The sequence below is a fragment of the Mustela putorius genome, unplaced genomic scaffold (genome assembly GCF_011764305.1).
Source record: "Mustela putorius furo isolate JIRA1106 unplaced genomic scaffold, ASM1176430v1.1 tig00003869_pilon_pilon_pilon, whole genome shotgun sequence".
In the NCBI taxonomy this organism is placed as follows: Eukaryota; Metazoa; Chordata; class Mammalia; order Carnivora; family Mustelidae; genus Mustela; species Mustela putorius.
In genome coordinates this window covers 33,559,934-33,581,513 of record NW_025422021.1, presented here as the reverse complement: position 1 = coordinate 33,581,513, position 21,580 = coordinate 33,559,934, and the positions used below count along the sequence as shown (strand labels likewise).

Here is a 21,580-nt window from a genome sequence, read left to right as displayed (position 1 = left end):
ATTTGGGAATGGATAGTACACTTGGAGGAGGATGGTACTCTTGGGGATGCACAGTGCACTTGGGAATGGATGGTACTCTTGGGAACGGACAATGCAGGTCCCGTTTGGGCACTGCTTCCCCCTGGTCCACCACCAGCCCCCAGCTACGAATCGTGAGGTCTGCAAGTGCTGAGAACTAGACTTGCTTAGTTGAATTCTGTTGTCAGACAGCGCGCTTCATAATGAAATCCTGAATTGCTGTCTTTTCCTGTGCCCTGTGGGAGTATGGGTTCAGGAGTTCAGACACCCTAATGCAGGAGCAGATGAGATCACAGAGGCAGCCCGGCCCGTCCCCTCCCACGTGGCCGCCGCGTGGGGCCAGCTGCCGGGAAATGTGGTTAAGACACCTCCTGCCAGGAAATTGGTTCCCCTTTCCATTTTTCCTTTTCATTATATTATAGGGAACATAATCTCATGGTCCACAGGCTGATTAGGGTGCTGGAGGCATTTGGGGAGGAACATGGGGGCTTTACTTCCCGCTGAACAGTGAATAAATGAATCTGCATTGAACAGGTCATAGGATGGGGGTGGACGGGGACAGGGACGGGGACGTCACAGACTCCATGAACCCCCCATGGTGAGGACACCGACGGGGTGGCAGGCAGGGGGGGAGAAGCTGAGGGAGACCATGTTTCTGACCAACCAGCAGTTTCACTTCATCCCTGGAACGGGGAGTATCTCAGGGGACATGCTCCCGACACGCAGGGGCATCGTCTGAGGCTGGGTGGAACGGGGCAAGCCGCTTGTTCCACCAGCTTAGCCATTGTGACTCAGTTTCTCCTCCCTGTGAAGAGGGCTCATGCCTGGCGTGCGATACCGTTGTAGCCACTAAACAAGATTGTAGTGTCACAAATGTAGCGACTTAAAACAGCGGATCTCCATCCTGTCCGTATGGGAGGGAGTTCGGGCACTGCCAGACTGTGTCCCCAGCATGCGGTCTCCCAAGCTGAAGCCAGCGGGGCACGGGGTTGCAGTCTCCCTGGAGCTTAGGGCCCTCTCCCAAGCTCGTTCACCTGTTGGCAGGACTCACTGAGCCAGTGGGGCCTAGTGCCTATGGAGGACAGTAGCGGCCATGCACAGTGACTCCCATGCAGCCAGCCCTGGCCACCTCTTCCTCTGACTCCACCTCCCAGGGAGGGGTCTGGAGCCCTAGGGAGGGGCCTTGCGGTGAGGCCTTGGGGGGACAGTAGTTCCCCCCAATCTGGAGCACAGGATGAGCATTTTTGGGCATGCTGGAGGTGATCCGTGCCCACACACAGATGCGAGAAATAGCCCTCAGGGACCAGCATGGACAGACTTTCCAGAGCCCCCACCACTCACGGACGCTGCCTGGGCCCCACATCAGCCACGCTCTGGGCACACAGTTTCAAGTGGTGGAATTTCGTGTACTGTGGTCACCCGGCTGATGTGGTCTCTGCTCCTCTGGCCCCACTGAGAGTTCCGGGCAGGATCCTGTTTCCTGAAGGTCCCGTGTGAGGGTTTGGGATCCGCTCCGCTCTGACCTTGATCTAAGGTTCTCTGCTTCCTCACCTCGGGGGGCTGAAATCATGTCTTCGGTTTCTGTCATCTCTCATTTTCTTTACTGGGAAAAGCGTGTGCACTGGCTTCCAACTTTTTGCTCTGGATAATGCGATCCCACTCTCACTCCAAAGGGAAGAGCATCACCAGGAGTGAGCGGCTCCCCTCCCAGTATCTGGCCGAAATGGACACCTCGGAGGACGATGGCGAGAGCCCCGGGGCTCCCCACGCTGCCTTCCACCCATGCGGAGGAGGAGGCCACACCCCGTCCCAGAGTCAGGTAAGGCACCTGCAAAACTTTCCTTCCTGCTGATGCTTTGGATGGAGATTTTTTAACCTTCATGCCAAGCTGCTTTGGAGAAATCAAAGCTTTCAGTGCTTTCAAGCCGCACGTTTGCCCAGGCTGTGTAGCAGAGACGTGCGAGCGGTATCATCCAAATGTCCGCTGTCCTGTTGACATGAAATCCACATAATGTAGAATTCACCGTCCTGAAGCTCATGTTCACTGCACTCAGTGCGTTCACAACCTGGTGCAGCCGTCCCCTCTGTCGGTCCCAAAACGTCACCGCCCCAGAGGGAAGCCGATCCCGTGAGCCGTCGCTCCCCATCCGCTCCCTCCAGCTGAGGCGGCCACCGGCCTGCTTCCCGTCTCCGCCGTGGGCATTGCATCCAGACGGGAGCGTTCACCGCTTGATGTGCGTGCCTGGCTTCCTGCCCACGGAGTCACGGTCTCAGGATCCGTACTATGGCCTGTGTCAGTGCTTGGTTCCTCTGGAAGCAGATACTTAGTTTACGCCCCATCAAGCATTCTGTCATTTACAAGAGGAGCAAATACTCCACCAGGGTATGCCTTTAGTAGATGTTCCGCAGGTTTTAAGAAAATTTAATTTGACATACAAAACACCTGTTAAATGAGGGAGACTCACTCACGTTGTAGACCCTGATTTATGACATAAATCACAAGATTCCTCTGAGTATCCCGGGTTCCCTTCCCTGAATTTAAACCATGGTCCCACTTACAGACAGCAGAGTCAGATCTGAGCAAATACATTTTATGGGAGGAAAGGCCACCACACTTTATACGAGGACAGCCTGACCATAGGCTGATGCAGACTCATAGAGACCCTGGCAAGGCCCAACTCCTACAGAGGAGATCTTGGGATTAGGGCCTTTTGTTAGTGAGCAGCCAGAGAGAGGCAGGACATCAAGAGGAGAGCCCTGCTCTGGATGGAATCCCAGAGGCAGCTCAGCCACGGCTGGTCTCAGGCATGTGTTCAGGAGCGAGGACTGACCCAGGCTCTAGTATGTGGCTCAGAGTTCCTCCTGGGACCCTCCCCCCCAGGGAGACTTGAAGGGTGGGAGGTGCCCCTGGGGATTCTCCCTTCAGGGTGACCCAGGGATGGAGCTCAGGCTGTCAGGTGGAAGGAATGACTGATATTGAGCATGTTCAGAAAAGGCGGAAAGCAGCTGGGACCCATGCGGCTGTGCTTGGCCCTCTTCTAGATGCAGGTGGGAGGGGCCACTCTGCAGGGAGCTAGGGCCTTCCCCCGCCCCTTAGCCTTGTGCGCACTCTGACAACCCAGGAGGAGCTTCATCTGACACAGCCCCAGCCCACACACCCCCTAAAACTCCTGGCTGTCACTCTAGCAGCACCATCCCTGGCCCTTGGTGACTAATGGAGCTACCCAGTGGGACCCACTCAGTGGGACCCAGACTTTGCTAAACCCTCTGTCCCCAGCAGCAGAGGTGCCAGCATGGGGACGGGACCCCCACTGGGCGGGTGGGGTGCCAGCCCTCCCAAATCTCAGCTGATGCAGAAAAGGTGAGAGGCTCTTCCAACCTTGATCCTCTGTCCAAGCCTCGGGAAATGGGATCTGCCAGAAAAAAGCAGCAGACTTGTAGAAGGAGCACTTCTTCGCATGCTTCTGAGGAATCGGTGCATGTTTTTTGTTTTAAAATTGGGCTAATGTCATCGGAACAGAAATGTGAAGTCTCTCCCTCTCCAGAGTCCGTGCCCTGAGGCACAGCTGACTCTCTTTCCTGGAGCGCTACCCAGAAGCTTCCCACAGCCATGGGCTAGAGGTTCTCTGTGCCCACCCTCTGCCTCTGGAAGAAGGGTGCTCTCCCTCTGCCCTGAGCACAGCAGGGTGTGAAAGACCCTGAGAAGGTCTGCAGTGAAAGCCGTCCAGCATTCTCCACCCAGAGTGGCTCTCACTTCTTGGGGCCTGGACTCTCTTTTACGGAAGAGTGAGGAAAACACCACACAGGAAAGTAACCTTTGATCAGACCAGGGGTCAGCCCCCAGCAGGGCTAGGGGAGGGTAGTGGAGGGGCGGCGAGGCCAAGGCAGGGACCTTCCTGTGTGGCAAAGCCACATGGGCAGGAAGAGGGGCTGCCAAGGGTTGTGAGGGATGGCAGGTTCTATACCTTGCCATTGGGGGAAGGGGAGGGGAAGGGAGGTTTCAACGGAGTTTTCATATGTTAAAGAGGGCCTACAAGGTGCCAGGATGTCCCAGGCCTACCGGAGGCCTTGCCCTTGTGGCTGGATCTATGTTGTCTTTAGACCAGCCATTAACATTAAGATAGTTGGGAGACTTTTTGGTGGGATGTCACAATCCTGCCATCAGTCATCCTTGTTAATGAGATTTAGGACATTTGTAAGCCAAGGGAGACTCCTGTCTTGCAGGATTGTGAGCTCTGCAAGTTAATTATTTGCTTATTGTTCATGGCAGTCAGGGCTGCCTGAGGGATGCTACACATATGACTGAGGGGGAGCGGATGGAGAAGGGGTGCAAGGCGCCAGCTTTTGCTTTGTCTTCAGCCAGCCTCGTGCTCCCTCATCACTGTCACCCCTCAGCTCTTGTCTCTCCTCCAGCCCCAGATGAGAACAAAAACCCCAGTTCCTTGTCTCAGGGTGATTTTCTTTTTTTCAATCTGGAAGTGACATTTGACAGCAGCTGTGTCAGGCACCGGTGGGTCACCCTCTTCTTCTCGGTGAGGGGGTGGGGTCTTTTGTGCCGGCCATGTGTCCCCGGAAGACAGAAGCAGTCTGTGCACACTCTCAGCCGGGTATCGATCCCACCTCTCCAGCCCAGGCAGCCAGACGGCGGCTCGGTTACCGGCAGTGGCAGTCGCTCCAAGTCCTCACCCAGCAGTGACGGTGACGTTTCTCAGCTTTTGTATTCTTCTTTGGGCAGCTTTGCCCACTCAAAGCCCTCGGTGATGTGAAGATCAAACCAATTACCTACCGAACAAAGCAAACTCATCCTGTCGCTCATGTCGCTGAGCATTTCCCTTTGCAAACAGGGTGAGCTCCCGAGGAGATAATGGCAGGAAGGATGCACCTGCCGGGCTTGGAGGAAAGGAAGGATTGATTTTCTCGGGTCTGGTCTGGGCGCTAATAGACTCTGGTGACTCAGGAGAGGAGGAAGTTGTACTTTTAGTCACTTGAGGCTGTTAGCTGGTGCCTCCTGGCCCAGAGCGACCCGAGGCTCTTGCCAGCTAATGACTTTTAGTTCGAGCAGCCTGGCATAATGAATTAGCGCCTTCCTGTGCCAACCAGGAGTGGCGGTGACCACAGCTCCCTTACGGTAGTGACACGTCATACCTTTCAGATCCAGCTGCCTCACTTGCTGAATTTGTCAATCTTCTTGCTCACCCCTTGCCCTCTCTTGTGGTGCCACTCCCAGATTTTACTTGGTGTTCTAGAACTCTCAGTGTCAAAACGGGCCTCACGCTCCCCTTCCCAGGTCCCGTTATGGATGGTGGCCTTAGCTTTCCTTCCAGTTCTTGGGAATTTAGTGCTTCTGCGGAGATGGGCCCCAGATTCCTGCTGGTGAGAGTGGGCTCTGTCTGCCGGCCACTCCCTCATCTTGGGGATCCCATTTAGGGTCGGAGGGAAGAACTGTCCTCCCATGGTAAAAGTGTCCCCAAAGGAAAGCTCAGTGTCTTGGTCATGAATGGTGGATCTTTGGCCTGGGTGGCGACAGGATCACAGGAGTGCCCCACCCTATAGACCCTGGTTCACGAGGGCCAGGACTGGCCCCAGCACAGGCACTGGGGGCGAGTAATGGAGACATCCCCCAGAGTCCTGTCTCTGAGCACAGTGCACACAGATGACCAGCTGAATCCCAGTCTGTTTGGTTGTCTCAGTGTCTCCCAGGCTGCGAGCCCACAGATGCGGACAGAGAAGAGGAGACCCTCAGGAGGAAGCTGGAGGAGCTGACCAGCCACATAAGTGACCAAGGAGCCTCGTCCGAGGAGGAGGGGAGCAAGGAGGAAGAAGCAGAACTGGACAGGAGCCCCTCCATCAGGGACCTCCCGGGGGCAGGCCTGGAGGTGAGGCCACCTGACTGGGCTCAGCAGGACCTGGGAAGAGGCAAGAGCTCTTGACTCCCGGGCCAGGAGGCAAGAGCTTGTGACTTAGCCCCTTGCCCACCCCAGGCAGCCAGCCAAGCTCTGGGGGGCCCTGGGCCCCAACAAGAGCTGCATGGGAGGCTTAGCCCCCAGCCAGCCAGCTAGTCACCCAGCCCCAAGTTCAGAGGAAAGAATGCCGTAGGATGGGCCCATCTTGGGGAGCGCCCTGCCGTCTCTCCTGCTGGTCGTCACGCTCCATGCTTCCCCCTCCCAGGTGAGCGGGGCTGTGGGCCAGACGTACAGACAGGAAACCATCCCCGGGGACCCTCAGGACCTTGTGCAGCCCAGCAGGACCACAGACAAGGAGCTGCTGGAGCTGGAGGACAGAGTGGCTGTCACAGCCTCAGAGGTTCATCAGGTGGAGAGTGAGGTAACACCAGTCCCAGGGGCAGGGGGTCTCCAGGCGGAATCGTGGTGGGATTCTGGCAGCTGTGGACAGTGCACCAAAGCTCCAGAACAGGAGCTTGGGGTTTCTGTGGGGATTGCCCATACCACCACCCCTGTTTTCATCCCATTTACCTTGGGGAGAGGCAAGCAGGGTGTTCAGCCCTACAGGAATGATGCTGACACTTACCCCTCCATATCCCAGGAGGAGGGGCCTTCTCCAGAAGCAGGCTCCAGTTTTAGGACAACCCTGAGGTCCGGAGCAGACTCTGACCCAAAGGTCATCCTGTGAGTCCAAGTGTGGGTCCAGGACTCAAGCGCCAGGAGCCAACAAAGGTCGAAGGACACTGCCAGGGTCTCTCAGGGACAGCCAAGATGACTGAGCTCTGCTCTGCCCTCCCCCGGTGTCCCCCAGAGAAAAGAGGGTCTGCCCCTCGGGCTGCAGGGGGAGTCCGCACCCACGGCCCTTTCTCACTTCTGCTCATCAGCAGGTGCCCACCAGGAGTAAGGAGCGTGTCTCCAGAGCTGTGTGTGTTGGGGACAAGCCACCCCGAGGACTTTGCATTAGTTTATTCCTTCTTGCTTAGAAAATGATTTTCAAACTCCTGAAAATAGCAAGGCACAAAGGCACAGCTGTTGCACTCTTTGATGGAGCCTTGCCTTCATGGAGTTTCTGCTTTCGTGGAAGGAGATAGAGGCCAAGCCAATGACCAAAGATCGGTTCTTGAAGCCAGCCGTGCAGGGAGGAAGTGAGGGTGGCTTGGAGGAGCCCCCAGGTGGGCTGCTCAGCAAGGAATATTGCAAGAAGAAGGCAGCACACATGTGTGGAGGTCCTGGGGTGGTCTTGAACTTGGCATGTTCAGGAAGGAGCAGTGAAACCCTGAGCCTGGGGCAGAAGGAGTGAGGAGGAGAGGGTAGGAGACTGCTGCAAGAGGAGGGCAGAGTCCAGAGAGCCGTTGGAGGGACCAGAATAGGGGTGATGGGGCCTTGATTCTGTTTCCAGAAATTTCCTTTGGCTACTGTGGGAGCCAGGGTTGGGGGCCCATTTAAAATGATGTCAGGAAGGCAGGCTCTGCCAGAGGCCAGTCAAGCCTTTGCCCATAGTGTAGGCCTGTCTCTTAGAGCTGTGGTGACACTGTCCGCTGTCACTGCCCCTCCTGCCATCCCTGGGGGGAGCCAGATTTCCCAAAGTGCCTGAAAATGTACAGAGCCCCCCTCCTCCTGCATGGGGGTGACCCTTGAAGGAGCCCCCTCCTCGACAACCATGAAGATACATGAAAATGGGCCCCCAGGAATCGCATCTGTTGGGACCCCATCTTAAGGGGACTGTAAGAAAGCTGGTGAATGGGAGGCTACTCTTCCTGGACTGTGACGTCAAGCTGGTGTATCAGAGTGACGTCCGTGTGTCTGTCCTTTTTCCTGCCAGGTCTCCAACATCAAGTCCAAGATTGCCGCCTTGCAGGCTGCAGGGCTCACCGTGAAGCCTTCGGGAAAGCCCCGGAGGAAATCTAACCTGCCGGTGAGTCCAGGAAGCCCGGCGCCTGGCTTTGTGCCCAGAGCCCCGGCCAGAGCCACCCCCGGGGGCCTGAAACCAACAGGCTGACTGGCCCCCTCCCTTCCCACCCTGCCAGCCTGGCTGAGTGTGACTGGAACAGATTCCCTGGGGACAGCAGGGAGGGGGCTGCCCCCCACCCTCCACAGTAGGTCTGGGACCAACACTCATCTGCCCAGAGTCAAGCTGGGGTCCCCAGAGCTGGTCACACCGGTGGGGCAACGTGGCAGGCAAACACAGGGTGGTCCCGGGGGAGCCCCAGGTCTGGCTGCAGGAGGTACACAGGACATTCGAACTTCAGATAAATGATGCGTCACTTTCGAGTATGAGTATATCCCCTGCGATGCTTGGAGCCGACTTATAAACCGTATTCGTTGTTTCTGAATGTCAAAGCTAACGGGCTGTCCTGTGTGTTACTGGGCTGTACCTGGCAGCCCAGGCCACTGGGCTGGTGAGCTGGGGGCTGACGGGCCGTCCCTGAGCACCTGGCCCCATGTTTACGGAGAAAGGCCGTGCCCCTGTCCCGCTGGTCCTCCTGGGGCAGGCGTCAAACAAGCCACCGTTAGGTACAGGCCTTTTCATTGTCCCCAGATATTTCTTCCCCGGCTTGCTGAGAGACTGGACCGGAATCCTAAGGATCCGAACGCAGACCCCATGGAGGAGGTATGTGTCGTTCCAGGAGGAAGAGATCGGGGCCACTCTCTGGCAGCACAGCAAGCAGGGAGCTGACACGTGTCAGTGGGGCTGACCCCGGCACACCTTGCAGTTCGGCCTGCCCCGCAGGGCGGCTTCCCCAGAGGCACACACAGGGACAGACTTGGTGTCAGAGCATTGGTTGGGGAAATCCGGGAAAACCCAGATGAGGAGCGGGAAGGTGGGACTGACGGGAGGAGGCCAGCAAGCCTTCCACCTCGGCAGACCCCACGCAAGGTATCTGTGGCTCCCAGTGACGCCCCGGGCGTTGTCTTGTATGGGGCAAGGAGGCTGCATGGACCCCCCTCCAATGCCATCAGTCATGGATAAGTCCGTTCTGGGCTCTTCTCCCTGGCCCGTGCGGGCTGGCAGGCTCCAGAGGCCTGGGGACAGGCTCACCAGGGGGACGTGGGGGCCAGCTGTGGAAGCATCAGGAGCCAGCGTGCATGCGGTGTTACGGGGCCCGGGGTGTGGGAGACGGTGGCCCCGCTCACAGCGTGCAGGGCATCTCCAAGGTATAGGCCGTGTGGTTGGGGGTGCAGTTGGAGGCGCCCTCCCCAGTGCCCCCGAAAGAGTGGCGTCTGTTCCCAGTCCTGCCTGCTGCCTGATGTCCCCTCGGAGCCACAGTGAACACGCAGCACTTCTGTGTGTCGTGACAGTGACACTGGTAGCTCTTTAGAGTTAAAAACTGTGCTTTTCTGAAGGCTCCTTGCATCTGAGGTTTACGTACCTGGTGAGGAAGCATTGCGGTTAACCCTGTTGTCCCAGTGAGAAGACCAAAGCCCAGAGAAGTTCACGTCCTTGACTGAGATCACGCAGACCATAAATGACAGGATAAATGATGGAGGAGTCTCAGCCCGGGCCCCCGGGCCCTGACCTCCCACCCTCTTCTGGAGGCCCTGGAGCTTACTGATGGGCTCAGGGAAGCCCAGCCCTGGAGGCCTCTCCAGCAGGCTTCCAGGTGCATCCCCCACACCTGCCAGGCAGAATACCAGGCCAGACGTGGGAAGATTTCCAGGGGAGTGAGGCCACCTGCTCATGCCCAGCAAGGCAGAACAGGGAGAGGACAATCCCATCGCGGAGAGGCAGTCAGCGGGAGTGAGGGTGACGGGAAGGCATGGGGACCAGCAGCCATGGGATTTGGGAGCATGTGAGGAGCGGGTAGTCTCCCGCTAGCCACAGGAGGGGGCTACTGCCTCATTTTTCAGATGAGTTCAGAGAGGACACACAGTCGTCCACATCATGAGGGTGGGTGGGTGGTGCCTGGACTTGAACCCAGGTCCGTGGGGCTGAAATGTGTGCTCCCTGCCCTCCCGCCCACTGCTCACAAAGGTAAGTGTCTCTTTTATGCTCTGTTATTTGGTGTTTCATTTATTGATACCGTGCATTTTAATATTGATAAAAGTCCCAATATTGCCAAAGAACAGAAGGCAGCGGACAGAATTCACTAGAATCTGGAAGAATCGTGGGAAGTCCCAAGTTCGCTCCCCGTGTTGCTAAGAATGACAGCAATTCATGATGCCCAGAGACGTCTTCTTTCTTCTAGATGACAGTGGCGCCCTATCTTCTCAGAAGGAAGTTCACTAATTCCCCGAAAAGCCAAGGTAAGAGTTAGCGGCTTCCCTCATCCCCACAGGCTGGGAAACGAGCTGGAGGGTGTGGGAGTGGCCAGTCGGGGTTCTGCGCTTCTGGGTCATCCCCACGACACAGCGTCTCCTGCCCCGGAGCCTGAAGGGCCCTCCCCGAGCCACCACGGCCACCGGCAGGAAGCACTGCGGTGGCTGGGTGTTCTGGAATTCTCTGCACTGAGGACACAGAGGAGGTGACGCTGGTGTTCTCCATGTTTTGGGTCGTAAGTGGCTCTCTGGCTTCAGCAGCTCCCGACCCTCTCAGGCAAGGCACAGAACACGACTTAGCTTCCCTTGATGTCTCAGTAGCAACAAGGACATCAGCTTCGCTCAGGGTGAATGGGAGGGAAGGCCCGGTTGCCTTTCCCGTGGTGCTCGGCCAGGCTGCCAGGGAATCGTGTGCTGGTGCGTTGCTCCCCTTGCAGCCCGACCATGGGTCACCAGAGGGAAGCAGCCTCCTTTCCCGGTCAGGGTTTAGTCCCCTCGCAGGAATTCCAGGCCTCCAGGCCTCTGAGCCACCATGGCATCTCCTCTGTCCCTACGTCTGAGCTGCCCTCACAACCCCCTCGTTACAGCTCTGCCCACAGCCACGGTCCCAGCGCGCAGCTCCCTCTGTGTTCCTCTTCTGCTCCCGAACAATCGTTGGCTCCCACCGGCTGGCAGAATGAGTGGGATTTCTTAGCACAGCCCTTCTAGACTCTCACCTTCCGGCCCATAAAGGAGCCCTGAGTGAAAAAGACACACTCACAGGCACCTGTGGGCATTGATCGCTCTGTGCACACACACACCTCCGTACCTTTGCCTGGGCTGAGCCTTCTGCCCAGAGCCCTCCTCACTCCCTTTCCTACCCACCTCTGCCCTCCGAGGCCAAGTGCATTGTCTCCCCCACCCCAGGAGTTTCTCCACCACCTCCTCAGAGCAGGTCTCTGCACATCCCTGTTTGTGCCCAGCTCTCCTCCGTGCAGCTGCCTCTCTGCACCCCAGAGCTCCCTGTAGCCAGGCAGGTCAGGCCGCAGACAGGGCAGGTCCTGAGACCCTCTGAGGTAAAGCCCCCACTCAGAGCCATGAGGCCACCTGCCAAGGGCCGGGAGGAGGCTCCTGGAGCACATGCACCAGCACCAGGGGGAGCTTCCAGCAAGTGCCACGGCTCCCACCCAAGTGAGGGCTCCCAGTTGAGCGGGAGGAGCCCAGGTGAGCGCCTGGTGTCGGTCAGAGGCCGCTCACCTGGTCCCAGTTCCCCTGGAGCTGGCAGGCTTCCCAGGGGCTGAACAGCCCGGCTGTGGCTGCTGGTCCCCACACGCTGCTCCTGCCACCACAGCCAGTCTCGGCGGAGTGGCTCTCAGCTGTGGGCCAGACATCCATCCCCACATCAGAAGGATTCACTGCCGCATGGCTGGGATCTCTGGGTGAGCAGTTCCCTCCGTAGAGTTTGGTCTGGGAGCAGGAACACGTAGCAAATCCTGGCAACACGTTCTCCACCCAAAAAGGAACCCCGAGCTCGTTTGCCAGCCCCCCTGCGTAAATGCGACCGTCAGCCCTCCTTGGTGGCCTCTGCCAGTTTCCATGGAGTAAACCTGTCCGCGGCGGCTGAGGTCAGGCTGCCTAGATGTCGCAGAACATGGGGCTGGGCAGAGGAGATGCAGCCCAGCACCCCCTGCACCCCCGCCCCGAGGAGCAGGTACATGTCAGGTGGCCCCCCGACACCTGCTAGAGGAGGAAGGCCACTGGCTGCCCGCACCCAGGGTTTGCTCACCTGTGGCTCACAAACAGCTGACTAGGATGGGAAACCAAATGCCCCTCTACATGACTGAACCCCTGGGGGGGGCACCCTCTGTTCTGAGGAGCACACCCCCCCCAGGCCCATGGCACGTCACAGAACTGAAGGAAATGCCGTAGCGTTCTGCGTTTCATTCGAGGGAGCATTTCTGCCACCGCCGTGAGATCGGGTTTTAACGCTCGCTCCAAGGCAAGGGAGAAAGAATAGCACTAAACTGTGTGTTTTCTCCTGCGCTCCCTGAAGGTAAAGACGGGATCTCCTTTCATCGGCAGTCGGCGTACCGCGGGTCCCTGACACAGAGAAACCCCAACAGCAGGAAGGGGGTGGCCAACCACAGCTTTGCGGTAAGCCTGTCTCCTCCCTCCGGAGGCGTCTTGAAAGCCCCGGGGCCCCTTCTCCAGTCTCCGTGCTGGCGTTAGGACTCCAGAGCAGAGAAAATGGGCGAAGCTAACAGTGAAATCAACCAAAGATTTAAAGAAAAATTGAAAACGTTTCTTAAAGATGCCAGAATATACCAGTGATATGGGCTCCACTTACCCTGGGCTGAGTCTCGACTTGGGGAAGGGGACCCTCCGTGACAGAGAGAGTACACTCAGGGGAGGGGACCGCCCACAAGACAGTGAGGACACTCAGGGGAGGGGACCGTCCTTGAGAGAGAGGACACAGGGGAGGGGACAGCACCCGAGGCAGTGAGGACACACTCCTCAGCCCCAGCAGCTCACCCGTGCAGTAAATCTCATTCAGCAAACCATCTGTGCAGATATTGGGGTCAAGGCTGTTCCCAGGGGCCATGGGAGAGAGCGCTCTGCAGAACACCTGGGCTGGCAGCCCCTCATGAGAACCCAGGAAGGCTCCTGCTGCCCTGCGTGGACACCACCTGTCCAACAGCACCTCACACATGTGGCTCTGTGACAGCTCAGAAGAGGTCATCTCTGGGGACCTCGAGGTCATGCCCATGTCCTGTGGATGGCCTTAATGACTTGGGGCCGGTGGCTGCAGTCAAGGCCCGAATGCCCTGTGCCCCCGCAGTGGCTGTCCACTCCCACAGGCGCTGTATTCTTTCCTCAAACTCCATTTTTAAAAGGGTTTCCAAGCATCTCACACTAGGGACGCACAAAGGTGGGGAAAGGCTATTCCTAACTGTGTGAGCTTGTACTGGCAGACGGGGAGGGGTGGCTCGCTGTCTTTAGGTCACCCCAACAAGGGGACAAGGACATGTGTAGGGGTTGCTGGGAAAGGGTAGAGGTGCCTGCGGGCCTGACAGAGGGCTGGTGACCATTAGTAAGAAACTGACCAACAGGGACTTGAAAGTCTAAATGCTTTCAAGTTCGAAAATACCTCCATGGGTTTCAGAGCTTTAAATTTTCAGATACTTTCTATCTATACGCCCCCTCTGATGAGGGGCAGGTGCCGCTGACCCAGCGTCACAGCTGGGGGAGCAGAGGCAGAGACACTATGCAGAAGCCCCATGGTGACTGACCAGCACCTTCTATGTACATGTGTCTGTGTTGCTGTGTGCATTCATGTGTATGTGTGTGTACAAGTGTACGTCTGTGTTTGTGTGCCCGTGTCTGCGTGTGTGCACCCTCGTATGTATACACACTCATATGTCTGTGTACGGGCCCACTTGTGTTTGCATGTGTGGACACACTCCTGTCTGCGTGTGCATGTCCACGTATGTCTGTGTGTGTGTACACTCCTGTGTGTGCACCCTCATATGTCTGTGTGCGTGCCCATGTGTCTGTGCATGTGCACACACTCATGTCTGTGTTGCTGTGTGCACTCCTGTGTGTGCAACATGTGTACCTCTGTTTGTGCATGCCCATGTGTCTGTGCATGTGCATACACTCATATGTTCGTGTTGCTGTGTGTACTCCTGTGTGTGCACACATGTACATCTGTGTGTGTGCCCCATGTCTGTGTGTGTATGCCCACGTGTGTCTCTGTGCATGTGTACATGCCTGTGCATGTGCACACTCATTTATCTGTGTGTGCATGCCCACATATATGTCTGTGTGCACACCCGTCTGTGCACAACTATGTGCTGTGTATATTTGTGCTCCACAGAAACCTGTGATGACCCACCAGCCCTGAAGGGGGAGGTTTGTTGGAACAAGATGGAGCAACACAGGGCCCTGCCCTCACTTCCCCTCTGCCTCACCATCCCGTCCCTCCGTCTTCCCCGTGCTCCGTGGTGGACATGGTCCAGGAGAGACAGGACACAACACCGTCCACAAGGGAACTCCATCTGTGAGGGGACAGCTTTCCCAGACCCTCGGCTCCTCACTCACGTTCATGGACAACCTCTGCCCCCACCCTTGCTGGCCTGCTCTGATCCATGAGAAACATCTAAGCTGACATGTTTTTCCCTTAGGACGGTGTTAAACTTTTTGAAGGACACCCAGAAGAATGTTCTCGGTGTGATCTTTTAGCCCTTTCCCTGCTGGCTCGGTGCTGCACCCTCTGTGTGTTCCCCACGCGGTGTCAGAGCACAGTCAGGCACTCTGTGTGTTTCTGTGTGTGTGCACGCATTCAAGGAAATCGGGTATCAAGATGAATGACTGAACTCATGGCCAGCTGGCCTCACCGAGCCCCTCACAGCTATTCTGTGGGTCCCCTGTGGTTCACAGACTGGGAGAAATTACGCTGTGGTCAAGGGCAGCCCGAGCATGGGGCAGCAGGTGGGCCTTTGACCTATGTCCAGGGCAGATGCAGAGGACCTGTGGGAGAGGCAGATGCTGGAGCCCTGGGCAGGTGGGCGAGAGGTTGGGGCTGGCCCAGGGCTGCCACTGCTACGGTGACATCCAGCAGGACAGAGGGCCAGGGGCAGTCAGGGATGCCTGCCGGCCACCTCCAGCCACCTGCCATCCATACTGTGCTGAGCTCAAAGTCCTTCTCCATCTGGGACAGTCTGGCATTCACTGTCACATCTGGGTGTCTATGTGGCTTCTCCAGTTTTCAGAGGAGCCCGCTGCGACCCTTGGGGCTGCCTTGGAGCAGTAACTGTAATTGGAAACACCCCCCCCCCCAAAACTGAGCAGCGGTACATGCTTCACAGGGACTCATGTGTTTAATCCTTGGATTAAATTTAGGCCCATTTTGTAGAGGAGGACACAGCCCTGAGTGTGAGGCTCCTCTCCTGCAGCGAGAAGCCACCATGTGATCCTCTGTTACTTTCTAAAGTGACTTTGAGCCAGCTTTGACGTTTCTCTCTTAAACTGCCTGGTGTTTGTGTTCAAATGAAATGGGAACCGGAAGCAGATGGAGAAGTGGTGCCCCAAGCCTTAGCTAGCGAGCCCGTCTTCTGCCCTGACGCTGGACAGAGCCCCACCCCACCACCACGCAGACCCTGGACCGCAAGCTTGGCACGTTCACTGAGCCCTAAACACAGCCGCCGCAGAGGAGACGCTGTTCCTGGGCTGGCCCACGGGGTTCAGGAATCAGCTTCTGGATCGATCCGAACAACCAGGCTACAGATTGTGCTGGACCTGTAGAAAAGACGGATCTGATGCCCCTTCCTGGGATGGAAGCTGCTGAAATATATAGCTCCTGACTCACTGCTCAGTGATGGAAAGGTTCCTACAAATGAAAGGGGATCAGTTTCTTTTTTGGCACACCTCTCCTTATTCCCAAAGTAAGCTAAAGTCACTGTGAGTTCACAGGAGTCAGAGAGACAGCCCGATGGCCCTGGTGTGTCCCTGAGTGTTGATGGAATGAGACAGTGGGTCCCCCATCCTACTTGCCTGTACCCCAGCCCCTCATTAGCCGCATTCCTCCACTGCTAATTTGAGTGCTGACAACTTCAAACTCAAACGTACCAGTCTCTTCTGCCAGAGTGGCCTTCTTGGGTCTGTGAATTGTCCCTGTGCCCGTCAGGTGAAGCAGGCATTCTTGCCCTCGGCGGTCCCGCAGAGCACCCCAACAATGCGGGAGGCCCCGGGATTCATGCTGATCTGGCGTGTCCTCAGCGAGGTTGCCCGGGACCAAGTCTCTTTCCCCGCCCCCTGCATGGGTCCCTCAAGCCCCCTGGATGCCGCAGCGCCTTTCCATGCCCCCTGAGCTCCCTGCCTTTGGTCACCTGGGCACTGGAAGTGTAGCCAGTACCGCACCCGCGACCAGCCACCACCTCCCCTAGCATCTCCACGCCGCCCCTCCAGCTGAACGGGTCTCGCCTCACACCCCCCCCCACCCCGCCGCTCACTGTGCCCACTTGTGTGCACTCCAGCCTCCCCGTATTCCTCTCCTTCACCCCACACTCTGTCAGGAGAACCTGGGCCTGTGGAATTTCCACACGGTTCTTTCCCATGACATCTGAATATTGCTGCTCATAGACACGTCAGCTGCCGAGTCTCCGACCGTTACGTGGCTCGGTACTGTCTGCGCGCACACATGTTGGTGACCTTGGCTGTGACTTATGAACTCGCAACCCCGGGGAGCTCTGGTCACTCCAGCTACTGTCCTGTGGGGCAGCCCAGGGCGTTAGGAGGGCCACCATGCGCCCGGGGCAGCCCAGGGCGTCAGGAGGGCCACCATGCGCCCCACTGCCCAGATCCTCTGGCCTTCCCAACAAGCCCCTGGGAACCTTGAGAGGCCTGTCGGTTTGAGGGACTTCATCCAAGGCAGGCCAGCCCCGCCTCTTTTCTCCAAAGCCCCCTGCTCCTGCTCCCCCTGAGGACACCCACCCCGTGTGAAGGCCTGGATCTGCCGGTCTGGCCATATCCATGAGCTTCCTTGTTGTCCGTGTTGTTTTTGTGCTACAACAAGAGCTGAGTATTTACCGTCCAACACCCACCGGGGGAATGGTGACTCCTGGCCTCTGTCCCCGACTTCTGCAGCAGGGCTGGCGAGAGCAAGGGCAGCACACCAGCCTCTCCCGAGTCTGCCCCCACCAGCGCCGCCCAGCCACCTGCGCTCTCGGCCACCCTCCACCCCTGCACTGCCTGCCCCCTGCGTGTTCGGAGAGAGGCCTGTCGCCCCACATTAGCGCACAGTCCAGGCAAACACTGAAGACATTACAGCTTGGGTAGTGATGGCAGCCAACCCGGATCTCGACGGGCCCCGAGGCTGCTCTAACCAGTCATCACAGTCTGGGCTGCTTCAGACCAGAGGTTGACTCTCTGTGCTGGAGGCCGGAAGTCCTGAATCTGTGTCCACAGGGCCCGCTCCCTCCAGAAGCTCCAGGACAGACTCCCTTCTCTGCCCTTTCCAGCCTCGGGGGCTCCCGCCGTCCCGAGCCAGCAGCTGCGTCCTCACAGGGCCCTCTGTGTCGGTCTCCGGTCTCGCTCCACCCTCCTCTCACGGGGATGCTTGTCATTGCAGGTAGGACCCATCTCGATCACCCAGCGTGGTCTTCTCATCTGGAGATCCTTCCCCTAATTACAAGGACCTTTTTCCCAAATAAGGTGGCATTCTCAGGTTCCAGGAGCTAGGAGGAGAGTCTGGGGAGACCCCGTGCAGCCCGCTCCAGCTAAGTGGGGAAACCCATTCTAATCCACAGCTGATGGAGTGAAACCCCCCATGCAGTCCCTCAAAGAGAGCACAGAGCCGGCAGAAGGAGCTCTGCACCCTCGCAGGGGAGCAGCCTCCTGCCCCACCTCCCCGGGAGCCCCAGTCCCCAGCACACACTTCACTTCTGAGCGTAGCAGCGAGCTCGGGCAGCCGGCCTCCCTCTCTGCCCTGTCCTACAGCACAGCCACGCTGCCCCTGCCCTCCTGGCCCCAGGGCCCCATGGACACCCCACCCCCCGGTGCCTGTCCTTCCTCACCCAGTAGCAGACTTAGCCCTTCCTGCCCCCATCAAGGCCCGAACACCCGTTTTGGGCAAGTAAACCTCCGGTTCCACCAGTTTAGAGAAGAGAGATGGGGGCTCAAGGCACGGAGTGGCCCTGGCCAGACACCCCAGAGCCCAGCCTGTGCTGACATAGCAGAAAGCTTCAGGAACAAAGGCTGTGCGCATGTGACCTCGCCAAGCGGTAACTTGGAGGCCTGAGCACAGGAAAATCCCACACCTGTGGGGTCCTCAGCAGTCGGGGTTCCACCCAGAAATGGACACAGAGCCACTGTGCTGCCAGTATTCAGGGGGCTGTTGGGCATGAGTGACCATCTTCCCCAAGGCAGTGGCCTGTGGAGAGCCCAAGGCATGCATGTGATCAGCGTTCCCCAGGCAGAGAGAGGAGAGGCTCCCCAGGGCTGTGATGGTCATAATTTCAAAGGGCCCCCAAACCACCCACTCTGTGCCGGCCTTTCCAGGGCTCACACAACTGCTCACATGCCGAGGTTATGTCCCTGGCTCAGGGGAGGGCTTCCTTGGGAATAAAAAAAATAAATAAATAAAAGAGGAAAACGTCATGAGGAGCTGGAAGCACAGACCTCCTCAAGATCTCTCGGAGTCTCAAGTGAGCTTGGAGCAATGCAGCCAGAGGCACTCTGCCCAGGTCACCTCGTGTCTGACCCATTGTGGTCCAGGCCCAGGCACCCACAGCACTCCAGGGGGTCAGGGTTCTTCCACCACAGTGACAGAGCAAGGCACAAATCTGTAGGTCTCTGCAGCATGGAGTGGAAACACCCACTTCACAGGGGCCGGATAACCCACCCCAAAGCCACGCTAAAACTCTTTTGCGCTTGCTTTCTGATCCCCAGGCTCTTGGCATCCAGCGCGCGGGCCAGCCGTGGGACCAGTAAGCAGGCCCGCAAAGCCCATAACATCAGAGCTGTTTTTGCACAGAGTTATTATGACCTATGAGCTGTCTATGTGTTTTGTTGGTTAGAAAACAGAAAATGGAGACCAGCTAAGGCATTAAGAACAGTCAGCATCATCTCTCATCCAGCAAGCATGCCCGTCCCTCCAGACATCCATCTGGATGTTCACGTTCAATTTAAAACTGCAGGTGACTTCCCTGGCAAGGAGGTGAAGCCCGCCCCGGATGTTACCCCACAGCTGTGGCTTCTCAGGAAAGAGCCAGCTCCAGAAAGAAGACTTTACTCCCTCCTGCTGCCCAGATTCCCCTGCAGTTGCCCCCAGTGAAGTCCACCCAGAGAGAGACTCGCTCAGAATCCCAAGGCAAGGGTCGTACTGGAGAACGGAGCATTTGACTACATCCCTGCAAACACAGCAGTCTGTGATGGTCAAATTTATGTACCAGCTTGACTAGGTCATGGTGCCCTGATGTTTGACCAAACACAAGTCTAGATGTTGCTGTGACAATGTTTTTTAAGTGTGATTAACATTTACAATTAGCGGCCTTACGATAAAAGAGATTCTCCTCTGTAGTGTAGGTGGGCCTCATCTAATCAGGTGAAGGGCTTCGGGGAGAAAATTCTCCCAAGGGGGAATTCTGCCCGAGGACTGCCTTTCAACTCCAGCTACAACCTTATCTCTTTCCTGGGTCCCCAGCCTGTCATCCTGCCTTGTAGATTTCAGACTTGCCAGCCCCACAATCACATGAACCAGTTTCTTACATCTCTATACAGACACACACAGACACACACACACACACTATTGGTGCCAATTCTCTGGAGAAAACTGACTCATGCACAGTTCCCACATAAGAGCTGGTCTAATAGTTTCCACACTGGAAACTTAGAAACCCTTTGGGTGGGAGTCATGTATAAACCTTGGAGAACACCATTTCCGTTGATCACAATATGATGCCAGGTTCCCAGAGTCACTGCCCCTTGGGGCAGGAAGATGCTCCCACTACTGCTCATCTCTCACTAAAACTTGATCTCAGCTCTCGGGCACTTTGCTTCCCACATGACACATTCTCGGGGACTTTGCTTCCTACATGACACATACTTGAGAAACAACTTTCTGACTAAAAGAGGAGTCCTTTAAAATGTTCTCAAGAATTTGGATTTGCAGTGGGCAGAAGATATGAACAGACATTTCTCCTAAGAAGACATACACATGGCTGACAGACACAGGAAAAAATGCTTGACACCACTTGGAGTCAGAGAAATACAAATCAAAATCACAATGAGATAGCACCTCACACCAGTCAGAATGGCTAAATTTAAGAAGTCAGGAAAAAGTATATGGTGGTGAGGTTGCGGAGAAAGGGGAACCCTTTTATAATATTGGTGGGAATGCAAGGTGGTGCGGCCACTCTGGAAAACAGCATGGAGGTTCCTCAAAAAGTTGAAAATAGAGCTACCCTACAAACTAGCAATTGCACTACTGGTTATTTACCCTAGAGATACAAATATAGTGATCTGAAGGGGCACGTGCATCCAAATGTTTATAGCAGCAATGTCCACAATAGCCAAACTATGGAAAGAGCCTAGATGTTCATCAATGGATGAATAGATAAAGAAGATATGGTATACACACACACACACACACACACACACACACACACACACACACACTGGAATATTACTCGGCCATCAAAAAGAATGAAATCTTACAATTTGCAATGACATGGATGGAACTAGAGGGGATTATGCTGAGTGAAATAAGCCAGCCAGAGAAAGACAATTATCATATGGTTTCATTCATATGTGGAATTTAAGAAACAAAACACAGGAACATAGAAGAGAAGGAAAAATAAAATAAGATGAAACAAGAGAGGGAGACAAACCATAAGAAACTCTTAGCTCTTGAGAACAAACTGAGGGTTGCTGAAGAGGAGGCGGGGGGAGGGGGTCACTGGGGGATGGGCAGGCAGGGGCAAAAGTGATGGAAGGAGCACTGGGTGTTATACGCTCCTGATGAATCCCTGACGTCTACCTCTGAAGCTAATAATACACTACATGTGAATTAAATTGATTTTAAATTTAAAAATGTTCAAAAAAAGAGTTTGGATTTTCAGAAGCCTTCTATATCAGAAGCAGCTTGGTTGCCGACGGAAAACCCACCCCCAACCAACCACCACGGCCACCCTGCTGCTCAGACTCTGGTGACTCCCTGTCCCCGAGGCCACCTCTTTCCCATCAGACTGTGCATGTCTGTCTGGGCCTCCAGAAGGACCCCATGTTTAAGACACATAGGCCAAAGCCACAGGACTAGCTGCTTCTAGAAATAAGCACCAGGAAGAAGTATTTCATCAGTCACTCTTGACACTTATGGAGCACTGCTTCTGTCTCCTGGAGCTGCTTCACACAGTGTACGAGCCAGGTGGCTGAGGACAGCTGAGATGGACTCTCTCCTGGCTTGAGAGGCTGGAAGTCCAAGCTCAAGGTGCTCGCAGTGCTGGTTCCTTCTGGAAGCTCCAAGAGAGAAGCCATGTCATCCTCTGCCCGAGGACAAGCTGAGATGGTCTCTCTCCCAGCTTGGGAGGCTGGAAGTCCAAGTTCAAGGTGCTCACAGTGCTGGTTCCTTCCAGAAGCTCCAAGGGAGAAGCCATGTCCTCCTCTGCCCCAGCTCCTGGTGGCTGCTGCCACCTGGGCTTGTGACCACGTCACTCCCATCTCTAACTCTGTCCTCACAACACATTCCCCAAGTGTGTCTCCATATGTATGTCCTCTTCTTAGAAGGACCCCAGTGACTGCATTCAGGGCCCACCTTACTCCAGCATGACATCATCTTAATTTGATTACATCCGCAAAAACCCTATTTCCAAATAAGGTAGCATCCT

The 21,580-nt window shown here is 56.2% G+C and overlaps 1 protein-coding gene across 2 annotated transcripts in view; it reads left to right on the top strand.

The window, feature by feature from the left end:
- The window catches only part of MLPH (melanophilin), a 43,092-nt gene extending 27,269 nt beyond the window's left edge, over positions 1–15,823 (top strand). The window contains exons 9-16 of one of the 2 annotated variants that reach the window (XM_004743680.3): positions 1,692–1,837; positions 5,709–5,894; positions 6,187–6,342; positions 7,783–7,875; positions 8,500–8,571; positions 10,148–10,205; positions 12,250–12,350; positions 14,074–15,823. In XM_004743680.3, the coding sequence (XP_004743737.1) occupies positions 1,692–1,837; positions 5,709–5,894; positions 6,187–6,342; positions 7,783–7,875; positions 8,500–8,571; positions 10,148–10,205; positions 12,250–12,350; positions 14,074–14,100 (839 nt within the window). In that variant the 3' untranslated portion in view covers positions 14,101–15,823. The remainder of the gene's footprint in view (positions 1–1,691; positions 1,838–5,708; positions 5,895–6,186; positions 6,343–7,782; positions 7,876–8,499; positions 8,572–10,147; positions 10,206–12,249; positions 12,351–14,073) is intronic. The other variant, XM_013051834.2, reaches the window with a different exon arrangement.
- The last annotated feature ends 5,757 nt before the right edge of the window (positions 15,824–21,580 follow it).